This window comes from Mobula birostris, chromosome 4 (genome assembly GCF_030028105.1).
Source record: "Mobula birostris isolate sMobBir1 chromosome 4, sMobBir1.hap1, whole genome shotgun sequence".
Lineage (NCBI taxonomy): Eukaryota > Metazoa > Chordata > Chondrichthyes > Myliobatiformes > Myliobatidae > Mobula > Mobula birostris.
The window spans coordinates 157,820,245-157,835,227 of record NC_092373.1 but is presented as its reverse complement, the minus strand read 5'-3'; the positions used below and the strand labels follow the sequence as shown (position 1 = coordinate 157,835,227).

Genomic DNA, 14,983 nt, shown 5'->3' with positions numbered 1-14,983 from the left:
TGTCTTTATCTTTTCCAAATGTTACGAAATAGCCTATTCTTGTATATACGGAATGGGGGGCAGAATAATGAGTATAATCCCTTCTGTCAGGGAAAAGATCCCTCCATATATCAATTAGACCAACATCCTCAAAAAGAGTGTTAACTTTCTTATGTAAGGACTTTGCTTCATAAGTTTTTCTACTGGAAGAGACTAACTTTGGTTGTAATTGTAAATTTAAGTCTCCCCCACATATCGAGACATTCTGTTTCCGTTACCATAATATTAGTAATTTTCTGGAAGAAACTAATATCACTTCCTGAGGGTGCATATATATTCAATAAAGTAACTGGATTTCTGTCTATATTCCCCCTTACCAGAATATACCTGCCCTCCTTATCTCCCATTTCAAATATATTTTCAAAATTTAGTTTGCTTGAGTTGAGAATAGCAACTCCTCTTCTATGTCCTGATTTATATGAGGACAAAAATAAATTAGTGAACCCCATTCTCTTTAATTTTCCATGCTCATTATCACAAGTGAGTTTCCTGTAAATATATTACATGGACTTGTTCTTTTTTAGTTTTTGATAGAGTTTTACTTCATTTGATTGGATTTACCAGCCCATTGACATTAAGAGAAATGAATTTTACTTTGTCTTTTGCCATCTGTATTTATGTGTTAGTATATCATTGAAATTTGCAGAATATAACTTAATCGATCTACTCCCTGAACAAATAAGAACCAAGAAATGCGAATAATAAAAAAAAGGTAACAAAGGTGTGATTCCAAGGCTGGGGTCTCTAGATGACCCTGGGTTGAGCTAGGGGAAACATCTAGCTGTGGGGGATAGCCCCTCCTACCTGTAAGTTGAAGACCCCCACTGCAGTACCTATAAAAGTAAGTTTTTAAAAACCTATGTCCGTTACACAGAAATGATTTCCCTGTGTATTCCTCCCATATATATATTCTCATTTAGGTGGGGAAAAAGGAGTGAATGAATGAATAAAAAAATTAAGTAATACAAAATCCACATTATAATACGTATTTCATGAGATAGGTATATCACCATCTATTTTTGCTTCCATTTAGTTTATCAACACTTTTAAAGTTAGCCAAACTTTATGGCTCTTCTGGAGGAGGTGAGGGCTGTCTTCAGAGAACCCACAGTCTCTTTCTAATATCCTTCTCTCGTCCTCCACCCGTCCCCTGCTTTCTAGGTTCTCTTACTATTTCCCCAGCAGATCGGGATAGCTGCTCAGCCAGACTTTCCCTTGGTTTGACCACGCTAACGGACAGTCCTCAGTTGTTCATGTCTGTAGTCGCCTCTTCCACTGTCTGATATAGCTGTATCTCTCCTTCATAAAATACTCTCAGTTTAGCAGGGTACAGGGTTTGGAATTTAATCCTTTCTTGCTTTAATATTCGTTTCGCTTGGGAATATTCCTTCCATTTCTGTAGAACTATCGAGGGGTAATCGTGATCAAAGTATATTAACTTCCATTCCAAAACACCCTCTTCTTACCCCGGGCCCTTCGTAGAATCTCTGCCTTGCTCTTGAATCGAAAGAATTTAAGTACTATTGAGCGTGGCTTCCTTTCTCTGTCTCTGGGAGGCCTTGGGACAAGCGCACGATGTGCCCTCTCAATTTCAATCTTCATAGTCGGGGGAATCTCCAGCACTTCCCGTAGCAACTTTTCTACAAACTCCATCATCGATAATCCCTCTGCTCCATCAGGAACATTATAAATCCTGATATTTTTCTGTCGCGATCTTCCCTCCTGGTCAAGCAATTTACTTTCCTGTTGATTTAATATTTTTATTGTCTTACTTAGTATCCATTCCACCTTCTCTGCCACCGCTATTTTCTGATTGACGTTGGTGAGCTCTGACTTGATATCATTGAGTTGTTGTTTTATATCTTTTTGGACTTCCCTTATCTCTTCCAGAATCTTTACCATATTTGCTGCTTCACCTGAACAAGGCCCAGCGTCAGCTTCGCCACCACGCGCACGTGTAGGAAATGAAATGAATATAAGTTCAATACAGAAAAGGAAGGAATGGAAAAAGCACCAGACTTATCAAAGTTCAAGTTCTTCGTGCACAAGTTGGAGCTCAATAATTTCTTCGGGACCACCCGGACCCTGTCGCTTCACGGGTCAGGACCTCCCAGAGTGATCGACAGGAGCCTTCCTGCATGTCCATCGTCCTCCCGGTCTCTCGTCCGACTCCCCCCCAAAAACTCCCGTTCCCAGTCATATGAGACAGCATTATCACCCCAAGAAAGAATAACATGAGCACCCATTGGCTAATAGCGCCCTGCTATCTGTGTTAACCCAAGCAAATGTCTAGCTAGAGACTTGCTCAGCATTTAACATAACATAGAAGCCATTTTAAAGTTAACATAACAAAGATGAAACCCCATACATAAAAATAAATTAAATAGTTCAAAAGAGAAATAGTGAGGTAGCTTTCAAGAGTCAATCGAACATAAATAAATCTGATCGCAGAAGAGAAGAATCTGTTCCTAAAATATTCAGACTGCTGGACTTTCTCCCTGTGGCAGCAATAAGAAAAAGGCACATCCTGGAAAGTGAGGTCCTTAATGAGGGATACCCCTTTCTTGACACATCACCTTTTGAAAATATCCTCAATAGCAGGCAGGCTGGTGCCCATGATGGAGTTGGCTGATTCTACAACTCTCTGCAGCCTCTTTCAATCCTGCACAATGGAGCCTCCATGCCAGGCTGTGATACAGGCTCTCCATAATACATCTGTAGAAAATTGCTAGAGTCTTTGATGACACTTAAATCTTCTCAAACTCCTAATGCAGTATAGCCACTGCTGTGCCTTCTTTGTGATTGTATCAACATCCTCTGTTGATGCCCTGAAATGTATAGCTGCTCACACTTTTCACTGCTAAACCTGGTATGTCTTCTCCCGACTTCCACTTCCGGAAGCCCATAACCAGTTCTTCAGTTCTGCTGATGTTGAGTGCAAGATTATTTTAAAGCCACTCAACCAGCCAGTCTAATTCTTTCCTGCATGCCTTTTTGATGCCACCTTCAACAGACAGCCTTGTCAACAGGGAGTGGAGAAGTTGTTAAATTCAGTTTTGTAATTCCCATGATTATAACGATGGCACTTGAAAGTATAGTTACCACCAAGAGGAGTCCATAGATTTCAAAGGCTTGAAGGGCTGGATGAGCTCATATACAGAGAGAAAGAAAAGTGCTGGAAGGGTTTGAAAACAACCCTTGAGGCATTGAAGCTTTAAAATTGTCAGCACGAACAAGGGTGATAAGCAGAGTTTTGAAGGAACCTAAGTTTTTGAAGGGTGACGAGGATTATTATTTTCAATAGATTTGTAGCCAGGTGCTCAAAGCGGAGCTCTGAATTACTTCCTTGGCCAGAAATGCTGGGTTACTGACCGAAGTATAGCAATGAAACACGTGTATTGTGATAGAGAATGCCATTGACACACTGAAGCCACATACAGTTGGACATGTAGAGGCAGCCTTAACGTTCTGCTTTAGTTCATTGTTCATTGTAAATTATACATACATTTCATCACTTGTTTTGAACTTCGGCTTCCTTCTTTAAGTTCCATTTGACCCTAAAGAGCTTTCGGTCTAAACTGGTTGTTTGACTGCAGAACTAGGAAAGGAAAAGAAAGATTTCTTGAAATAATGCAAAGGAGAAAAAAAACAATTGTAATTAATTTGCACAATATTGCAACAGAAAGAGGGCTATCAAATATGTATTGGAAATTATACACAAAATACATGTTTAAGGCTAATGTCAGGAAATACTTCTTCCAGGATGCTGATTATTACGTGGAGTGATCTTTTGTAGAGATTTCTCAGATTCAGATGCAGATTTATTTATCACAAAGCAACACACATAAAATGCTGGAAGATCTCAGCAAATCATAAACACAGAGAATCAGCAGATGCTGGAAATCCAAAGCAACACACACAAAATGCTGGAGAAATTTATTTATTATATTTACATCGAAACATTAGTAACCAACATACACAAAGATGTGATAGGAGCAGATTGCAAGCGTTCTGATACCAACATTCTGATCACACATTCTGATACCAACATAGCATATACACAATATTCCATAGAATATCACAACTTCAAGTGCACATTCAATTTTATTGTCATTTCAGCTGTATACATGTATTTTGCCAAACGAGACAACGTTCCTCAAGATCAAGGTGAGACCAACAAAGTACGTATAACTCACACACCGACACTTAAAATACTATTCACATATCACAAATAATAAGTGGCATTTAAAATCACAGGTTAAAAAGTAAATAGTATAGCACTGCTGCCGTTTCATATGAAGTGAGACCTCGATAGCGGCAGGGAGTACAGTAGTCTCACAGACTGGGGAAAGAAACTATTTCCCATCCTAACCAGTTATTGTCCTAATGCTTTGTACCTCCTGCCTGATGATAGCGGGTCAAAGAGATTGTTGGACATACGGAAGGGAGCACTGACAATTCTAAGGGCCCTATCTACGCAGCCCTCCTGGTAAGTATTCAGATGGGTGGAAGAGAGTCTCCGATAATCACCTCAGATGACCTCACAATCCTCTGTAGGGTATTGCATTCAGATGCCTTGCAATTCACATACCAGATAGTGATGCAGGTGGTCAGGACACTCTCAATGATGCTCCTGTAAAAATTGGTTAGAATGGGGAGAGGATTCTCTCTCGGCTCAGGAAGTGGAGATGCTGCAGTGTGCTCTTGACTAAAGAGGTAGTGTTGAGGGACCAGGTGTGGTTGTCTATGATGTGTACTCCCAGAAACATGGTGCTCCTTACCCTCTCCATGGAGAAGCTGTTTATGTGCAGTGAGGAGTGTCAGACTGCACCTTCCTAAAGTCCACAATCATCTCTTTTGCCTTATCCACATTGAGACTCAAGTTTTTGTGCACCATTCCACTAGTTCCTCTATACCCTCTCTGTATACGGTGTCACCGCCGTTGTTGATCAGGCCAACCACTGTCGTGTGTTGTGTCATCGGCAAACTTGACGATTCGAAATGAACTGGTTCTAGCAATGTAGTCATTCATTAGCAGTATGAACAGCAACAGGCTGAGCACACATTCCTGCGGGGCGGGGGGGGGGGGGTCTTTCAGTTAAGAAGTCCAAAATCCTGTTGCAGAGAGACCCAGTGGGGACAGTTTATCCACCAGCTTCTGAGGCATGGCTGTAATAAAAGCTGAGCTGAAGTTGATACACAGCATTCTGGCATTTGAGGCACCATTTTCCGGGTGGGGTAGGACGGAGTGGAGTGCAGAGGCTGTGGCATCATCAGGGGATCAAGTTGAGTGATAAGCCAACTGGGAATGGTCCAATGTAGCAGGAAGATGGGATTTAACGTGATCCATAAACAGCCACTCAGAACACTTCATTATTATTGAGGACAGTGCCAATGGATAGTAGTCATTAAGGAAGGTTAGTGTCGCCTTCTTCGCCTCCAGATTGATGATGGCTGCCTTGAAGCCAGCAGAGGGAGGGAGCTGTTTCAGAGAGATGTCTGTTAGAAGCTCTGTAACTGGGCTGCACAGTCCCTCAGAACCCGACAGGGTATGTAATCAGGCCCCGCTGCTATACCTGGCTTGGGTCTTCCTCACATCAGCTCCGGGCAGATGGAGTTCGTGCTCCTCAGGGGGTGCTTCTTCACTGGCCCATCGTTCCGTGCATCAAACCGTGCAAAAGATATTCAGCTTATCTAGAAGAGAAGCACCACAGAGTGGATTTGGAGTCCATTATGGTCTGAACGCCCTGCCACCATGCAGTTCAATTCTCTGGTGTCACAGAAATGGCTGTATATTCTCTGTGAATGATCCGATTTTGCCTTCCTGATGGCATGGGAAAGCACAGTTCTTGCTGAACTGAGAAATGTAACAAGCCGGGAGAGCAACAGAACAAAGCAAGACAACAGCAAAACAAGCCCTTTATCACATTCCCACCCACCTCCTCACATACACAGGCAGGCCACCAGCTCCAGGGTAGACTATTTCCAGGTCTCCAGTCCTTGACGTCGGACTTCCAACCTCCAATTCCTGGCTCAGACTTGCAGACCCAACTTTTGGACCTCTACCTCCAGATTCGAGGATTTTGGTTTTCAACCTTCCTGCTTTCTACCTCCAGACTCACAGGACTCTGGATATTTTCCTTCATTTTTGCTACCTGGAATGGAATCTTGGTTTCCAGGCACATCTGAAATAGAGCAGAAATCAGGTATTAAGGAATGGTAATTGAAAGGATCAGAGGTGCAGTGAGTTGAAAACTCTCCTGAACCGAGGGGGACAAGTATCCTTGCGGGCAAGTTTGCTAGAACTGTTGGGGGGAGCTTAAATTAATTTGGCAGGGTGATGGGAACCAGAGTGATAGGGCTGTGTCTGGGGCAGTTGGTATACAAGTAGATGCAGTGTGCAGTGAGATTGTGAGGAAGGACAGGCAAATGATAGGGCAAGGCTGCAGTCAGTGGAATGTTAAATTGTAACAGGCAGCCAAAATCAAAAAGGTTTGATGAATACAGGGTCTGAAGGTGTTATATTTGAATGTATGCAGTATACAGAATAAGATAGATGATCTTGTGACATAGTTAGAGATTAGCAGATATGATATAGAGGATATCACTGAGTTGTGGTTGAAAGAAGATCACAGGAGCCAACACTCAAGGATACCGTTATGCAGAAGCAGGTTCACGGGTTTGGTTAGTGAGACAGAAGACAAAAGCACACTAACCATTTATTTACAGACAAACAGTAAAACTTTCAGCAAACAGCTAAGTCAAACAAGTACTCATCTAAGACACCCAAGTTACTAAAACTAGGACACTAAACATTCAGTAACATTTCAAACTCAGCATAAAATTCATTAAATCTCCCCAAGTTACACAATTACAAAACTGAACATTCCACAAATAGATACTTAGCTAATTGGGGTCTCCTGTATCTGTGGCATAGTTTCTAAATGGTTCTTCAGCACTGGTTGCAAACCAAGCGTAAAGATGAGTCCTTGGAGACAAAGGAAAACCAGTGAGTCTCTCATATGTGCTGTTCTTATACTCCTGAGGTGCCTGGAACTGGACACCGGTGACGTGGTGTGCAAGGCAACCAATGGGAAAGAGCTGCTGCAACCTTCAAACAGGAAAATCAATGACCAGCATGGTGGAAGCGGCTTTCAACCAGCAACAAACCCTTCGCATTATAGGTACACATTGTATCAAAGGACTGGCAGGTAGGCAGAATGTATGGGGTGGCTCTGTTGGTAAAAAAATATCAAATCCTTACAAAGCGATGACATAGGATCAGAAGATACAGAATCCTTATGGGTAGAGTTAAGAACCTACAAGGGTAAAGACTCCGATGGGTGTTAGATACGGGATGCCGATCAGTAGCCTGGATATGGGCTACAAATTACAATGTGAGGTAGAAAAGTCATGTAAAAAGGGTAATGTTATGATGATCATGGGAGATTTCAATATACAGGTAGATTGGGAAAATCTGGTTGGTCCTGATTCCCAAGAGAGGGAATTTGTAGAATGCCTGTGGGATGACTTTTTAGAGCAACTTGTGTTTGAGTCCACTGGAGGAAAGGAAATTCTAGATTGGGTTTTATGTAAGGACCCAGATTTGATTAGAAAGCTTAAAGTAAAGGTACCATTAGGAGACAGTGATCATAATATGATAGTATTCACTCTGCAGTTTGAGAAGTAAAAAGATAAAACCAGATGTATCAGTATTACAGTGACAGTTACAGAAGCATGAGAGAAGAGCTAGCCAAAGCTCATTGGAAGGAGACACTAGCAGCGATGATGGAAGAACAGCAATGGCTAGTGATTGTGGGGAAAATTCAGATGGTGCAGGAAATATATAACCCAAAGATGAAGAGTCTTCTTCCAGAGATGAAGGGTGGATGAGGCAACTGGGCTGACAAAAGAAGTCAAAGAAAGCATAAAAGCAAAAGACAGGGCATATAATATAGCAAAATTTTGTGGGAAGGTAGAAGATTAGGAAACTTATAAAATCTAACAGAAGGCAACTAAAAAAGCCATAGAGAGAGAAAAGATGAAACATGAAGGTAAGATAGCCAATAATATAAAAAAGGATACAAGAGTTTTTTTCGGACAAATAAGGAGTAAAGGAGAGACAAGAGTGGATATCAGTCTGCTGGAAAATGATGCTGGAAAGATAGTAAGGGGAACAAAGAAATGGCAGATGAACTTAATAAGTATTTTGCATCAATCTTCATTGTGGAAGACACTAACAGACTGCTAGAAGTGTGAGTGTCAAGGGGCCGAAGTGAGTTTCATTGCTAGTACTAAGAAGAAAGTGGTTGGGAAGCTGAAAAGTCTGAAGGCAGATAAACCGCCTGGACCAGGTGGACTACACCCCATTTTTCTGAAAGAGGTAGATGAAGAGATTGGAGGCATTAGTACTGATCTTTCAAGAATCACTAGATTCTGGAATGAGTCCTTAGGACTGGAAAATTGCAAATGTCATTCCATTGGTTAAGAAGGGAGGGAGGCAGAAAAAACAAAATTATAAACTGGTTAGCCTAACTTCAGTGGTTGGAAAGATGTTAGAGTCTTATTAAGGATGAGGTTGTGGGGTGTTTGGAGGCACATGATAAAATAGGCCAAAGAGCATAATTTTCTCAAGGGGAAATCTTCCCTGACACATCTGTTGGAATTATTGTGGAAATAACAGGCAGGATAGACAAAGGAGAATCAGTGGATGTTGTTTATTTGGATTTTTGGAAGGCCTTTGGCAAGGTGCGACACATGAAGCTGCTAACAAAATAAGGCCCCTATAAAATTATGGGAAAGGCAGTATACTGGACAGAGGATTGGCTGGTAGGTGGCAAAGATTGGGAATAAAGGGGGCCTTTTCTGGTTGCCTACCGGTGACTAGTGATGTGCCACAGGGGACCACTTCTTTTCACGTTAAAACTTTTTCACCCAGAGGGTGGTGAATGTATGGAATGCCCTGCCCCAGAAGGCTGTGGAGGCCAAGTCACTGGATGCTTTCAAGAAAGAGATGGATAGAGCTCTTAAAGATAGCGGAATCAAAGGTTATGGGGATAAGGCAGTTTGCAGATGGTACTAAGATAGTTGGAAGGACAGGTAGTATTGAGGAAGCAGGGTGTCTGCAGAGGATTTAGACAGATTGGGGGAATGGACAAAGAAGTGACAGATGGAATATCATGTAGGGAAGTGCATGGTCATTCACTTTGTACTATTTTGTAAATAGGGAGAAAGTCAAAATTCAGAGGTGCAGGAGGGCTTGGAAGTGATTTATCAGACTGATTTATTATCCCTCTCAACCCATTCTTCTGTCTCCTCCCTATTGAAACCTTTCGAATATTGAAAGGTCTGGATAGAGTGAATGTGGAGAGGATGCTTCCTGTAGTGGGGGAGTCTAATACCAGAGGGCAAAACCTCAGAATTGAAAGACATCCATTTTGATCAGAGGTGAGAAAAAATTTCTTTATCCAACGAGTGGAATTCTGTGTTACAGATGGGTGTACAGGCCAAGTCATTGAGTACACTTAAGGCAGAGGTTGATAGGTTCTTAATTAATCAGGGTACTAAAAGTTATGGGGAGATGGGAGGAAAATGGGATTGAGGGGAATAATATCAGCCATGATGAAATGGTAGAGAGGACGATGGGCCAAATGGCCTGATTCTGCCCTATGATCTCATGAATAGGAACTCAACAGAGACAGGGATAATAATGGCTAGAGAGGCTGAGAAAATGTTGGTGACAGGTAGTCAAAGACAGCAGAGAGACCAATTGATGTACCAGAGGGGGTACCCAGAGCCAGGAAGAAAATAGGGACTGAGAGGCAAAATGCAAGGAATCAGAATCAGGTTTATAATCATCGGCATGTGACATGAAATTTGTTGACTTAGCAGCAGCAGTCCAATGCAATACATAATATAGAAGCAAAAATACACAATAAAACAATAATAATAATAAATAAGTAAATCAATTACAGTATACGTATATTGAATACATTAAAATCACACAAAAAAACCAGAAATACTATATAGTAATAAAGTGAGTCAGTGTCCAAAGGTTCAATGTCCATTTAGGAATCAGATGGCAGAGGGAAGAAGCTGTTCCTGATTCATTGAGTGTATGTCTTCAGGCTTCTGTACCTCCTTCCTGATGGTAACAGTGAGAAAAGGGGATGCCCTGGGTGCTGGATGCTGCCTTTCTGAGACACCGCTCCTTGAAGATGTCCTGAATAGTTCGTAGGTTTGTACCCAAGAAGGAGCTGACTAAATTTACAACCCTCTGCAAGAAGGTGAAAAGGTGAGACCAGGTGACCAGCAGTCTCTTCTGGGGCAGGGAGGCTTTCAGAACAATCATGCAAGGTGAACTTCTGGCAAGAACTGGGCTGAGCTATGCACTTCGTTTTCCTGACATCCAGGTCAAAAACTCTTGGACTGTGTCCCACTCCAGAAACTGGAGCACTTAATCCAGGCAAGGCAGTATTGTATTGAGGGAGTCACCCAAAGGCAAGGGTGCCAGTTTTCCAGTTGCTTTGTCCTGTCCTCGACATATGATAGTCCACACCAATATTAACAACAAATATCTCTTGGTGTCATGGTCAATATCTATATTTCCATCATTTTTTAAAGGGGCAATATTTTTATTTATCTTATTCCTGCTGACAAATTCTTGCTGCGCGAAAATGTCTGACGCCTTTCTTACCTCTCTGTGGGAAATGCACTTCAAAAGTACCTTGGCGACCCCAGAGTTTTCGGGGAGTCGTCAAATGGTGAAAGGCGCCACAATGCCTTTTGTTTTCACAGCAATACGTAATCTGCTGGAAGAACTCGGCGGGTCGAGTAGCGATTGAGAGGAGAAAAGCACAGTCCCCCTTCAGGAGTCCTGATGCACAGGGTCGACCCGAAACGTCAACAAACCCTTTTCTCCCCCCACAGAAGCTGCTCGACCCGCTGAGTTCCTCCAGCAGATTGTTTGTGGCCGTGAAACAAAAAGACTTTGCGTGTATGTGCAGTTGTGTTTACAAGTCCTTTTTGTTTTCAAACACTGCGAAGTCCGACCATAAAAAGCCTATCGCGCGCCCAGTGTTCTGCTGTCGACCTGCTTCAGAAACCATGCCCCTCAGCAAGATAGACGCTTCACCGATGGGGGTGTGTGGCGGGAGCGGGCTTGGGTATCCGGGAAGATGCGAGGTGCATGTTATGAACTCCGAGCAGGCATTGAGGATCCCAGGTGCGATTGGAACAGGCATTGCTTGTTATTTAGGAAGATGGTGAATGACTGGCTGGAATTTTGCGGGGTGGGTTTTTTTGGATCCAAACCTGTCCAATGTGCACAGCCGCTGGCGTGTGGAAGCCTAATGAATAATGAATGATGTGTGCGACGAGTTAGCAGCTGGGATCCAGAGTGGGTCACTCTCACAGGAGCCGTCAGCATGGAGTTTGCCTTCTTGGTGCTAATGCTCGGCGGTGCAGTCTGGGGCACAGGAGCACAAACAGGGTGCGACCGATGCCATCCCACCGATTGCCCGGCCGTGCAGTGCCAAGTGCCCGAACTACTGGCGAAGGACGAGTGCGGCTGTTGTGACCGGTGCCTGGGAGTTCAGGACGAGCTGTGCGGTGGTCGGGGTCTAAGGCACGGCCGCTGCGCCCCCGGGTACGTGTGCTTGACCTCAGCGGACGGACAGCGGCGGGACGAGGAGGAGGGGAAAGAAGGGGAGGAAGAAGAGGGCACCGGGTCCTGCGTTTGCAAACACGACTACCCAGTGTGTGGCTCGGACACTAACACCTATCCCACTATCTGCGCCTTGCATCTGGCCAGCTGGCTATCCGTGCACAAGCAAAAGGGCAAGATCCACAAAGTACACGACGGGGAGTGCAAATATGGTAAGAAGAGGGCAGAGTGCGGGATTGGCGGCGTGGGTTGGGGGGGTTGGTGGTCAAGGAGATAGCATGAAGGCGAGGAACAGGAGAAAGGGATGGGGAAATAAAAAAGATAGGAAATGGATCAGAAGGGGAAAGGGGAGAGAAGTGAGGGGACGTAGGGAAAGTGGGCGCAGGGCATGGGAAATGAGGGTAGAGACTCGGGATCAGGCGTTGGGGACGGAGGAGGGAGAGCTTGAACAAGGCAAGTGTAGAGGAGGAAACTGAACGAGGGAAAAGGAGAAGGGTGGACTAGAACAATTGTATTAAATTGTTGAGCACTTTATGCTGGCCGAACACTTATTTCCTCCTTCCCTCGTTCCCTCTTCTTTATGGCTTTTTTCTCACACCCCCTCCCCCAACGTCACCCCCGCCTTCCCGTTATTCCTTCATTTGCGCGATGTATCCGTCTCTCTCGTTTATCCTTCTCGTTTCCTTTTCTTCCCTTCCATCTATCTATCTGTCTGCCTACCTCTTGCCTTACTTTTTGTTTGCTGCTCCTCCTGGTTCTCTGACAGAGGGACAAGAACAGAAAAAGTGAGTCGGAAACAAAGGGGAGATAAGACAGGTGTTGAGAAGGCGAGCGGATAGAAAGACGCAGCAAGTGCCAAACATGGGAGGGCGGGATGGAGAGATGAGACCATCCTTGGGAGAAGAGACGCGCGATGGAAAGTGAGAGTTGGGCAGCGACTGGGACTTTTTCTGTCCCTTCATTTCGCTACTTTCTCCCTGTGTCTATATGTATGCCCACTCGTGTACCTCGGTCGCTGTGTGTGTGTGTGTGTGTGTGTGTGTGTGTGTGTGTGTGTGTGTCTGATGGATTTGATTGATCTGCCATGTAAGAAGGTGCAATAAAGGTCTCCGTGCTCCGAGCAGCTGGCGATCGGGTTCAGGGAAAACTAATAAGCTCCGGCCGTGTCTACAAATTCCCCCAACTGTCCGAGGTTTGTTTGCAAGCTCCCTCTGGACTCCCCTTTCACGCTTTTAATTTAGCGCATTGGGCTCTGGCAGATATCTAGTCTTTGCCGACACCGATTATGTCAACTGTGAATCCCGGAGAAGCACTACTGACCCGACATTGCGCAGATGAATGCCCGGGGTCACTCCTGGTCCCTCTGGGAGAAGGCGCTTGTGTGAACATCAAACAGGAGATGGGGAAACAGCTGCCACCCGAGTTAATAGAATATTTGAGGCGTGCCCCTTGATCTGGCAATCGGGTATTCGTGGCAAATAGAAACTCCATCAATCATTAGCTCAGGTTATCGATTTTCGCTAGGAAGGATGATCTTTGGCGGACGAATGCCAGGGAGGCTTGCCCGGTTAGATTGTGGATCCCTGTCGATTGGTCCAAAAAAGTCTTCCCCATGTATACCTGCAAACAAATGGAAGCGGCGAAATGAAGACGTAGACCCCGAGAAAACTTTGAGACCTCGGCCCTGGAATTACGATCCATTAATTTGCCCGAGAATTCCCGAATAAGGAGTCCGGACAGTTTTACTCCAAGACCTCTTGCAGTCTACTATAAATTAGTCCGGAGTGAATAGGAATTCCATTTATCCTGACCGTAAATTAAAATGTTTGATAACTAACAGTCTTAAATTAACTAGATAAGTTTTAATGGAAGTTTGAGGTATTTGAATTCCATTGGTATTATGTGTACAAGCGCATGTGTGGGGGTTTTGTTTGACAGTTTACTGTATATCTGTGAAGTGCAGTCAATACCGGGAGGTACTCCAGCAAATTTGTGGTCTACATAAATATTAGAACATAGAACTGGCAGGTAAGCAAGTAAGGGCTCGAAATGTATTTGTTGGGATTCGAGCTCGTTTGATAACCTGGAAAACAATTCAATGAAAACAAACAAATTAGGGGATGGTTTTTACTTTTACTTTCAGGCTGGAGTCAACTTACGTTTTTCTAATTATTCCGAAGCATCTTTCATAATTTAATCATTCTGTTTTTGCTGGAAGATTCATTCAGATTAGTCCTGAAGAAAGTCTCTGCCCTAAATTGCCTCCTGTTCATTTCTCTTCTTCGACAGCTCCTGACCTAAATTCCCCCAGCGTTTTATGCTGTACTGATCTTCGGAGTTTTATAGCATGAACAGGGTGCTCAATTGTAACATAGTATAGAGATTTAGAGAGGGTTTGAGGAAGAAATTTGTCACACTGAGGGAGAAATTTGGCAGGCACTGTTGAGGAGAGTGCTATAAATGGATTTATTCACATACTATAAGGACTATTTAGATGAACACTTGAAATGTCATGACATAGAAGGATATGGACCAAGTGTTCGTAATGGGCATCATAGCCTCCAAATATCTTCTTTCCATGCTGGATGACTCTAATGACCATCTGGGACTTTATGTATAATGTTGTAGCTTTCATCCACCACTCTAATCTCTCAGTAACACAGAGCAAAGGAAACAGCACCAAAAGAAAATGAGATGATTCAAGTCAAAACTAATGAGCTAGATTTTAAAGGGAGATGGCAAAGGCAGAGATGCGGGGAGGTACGAGAGTTATGACAGTTTAAGTCATTGTTCCTTGTATACAAAATTGAGCAAGCAACAAGGAAAAGAAGATCTTCAAAATCTGGAGCCACTGATACTACAGCATCCCTACACCTCCCTCATTGTGTGAATAAAACTCTTGAGCCATTGCCCATACACATCGCATCACTATCGACTAGATGTCATGGTATTACTCAAACAAGCAACAAACAGCAAATTGTTACTGTATTTCCAATATATTGTCAGTAACATTCTTATCTTAATTTAGAAATCCCTTCGCCTTTAGCATCCTACAAAGTACAAAGTAAATTTTTTACCGAAGTCTGTCATCATATATATTACCCTGAGATTCATTTTCTTGTGGGCATTCATAGTAGAACAAAGAAATACAATAGAATTAATGAAAAGTACACATAAACAAAAATTAACAAGCAACCAATTTGCAAAAGAAGACAATTTGTGCAAATGCATATTATAATAATAATAATATTAAACAAGTAAATAAACAATACTGAAAGC

At 43.2% G+C, this 14,983-nt stretch overlaps 1 protein-coding gene across 1 annotated transcript in view; it reads left to right on the top strand.

The window, feature by feature from the left end:
* Positions 1 to 11,402: 11,402 nt before the first annotated feature.
* LOC140196690 (insulin-like growth factor-binding protein-like 1) overlaps positions 11,403 to 14,983 on the top strand; it is a 43,120-nt gene continuing 39,539 nt past the window's right edge. Inside the window, exon 1 of the mRNA XM_072256320.1 lies at positions 11,403 to 11,916. Within this exon, the coding sequence (XP_072112421.1) occupies positions 11,466 to 11,916 (451 nt within the window). The 5' untranslated portion in view covers positions 11,403 to 11,465. The remainder of the gene's footprint in view (positions 11,917 to 14,983) is intronic.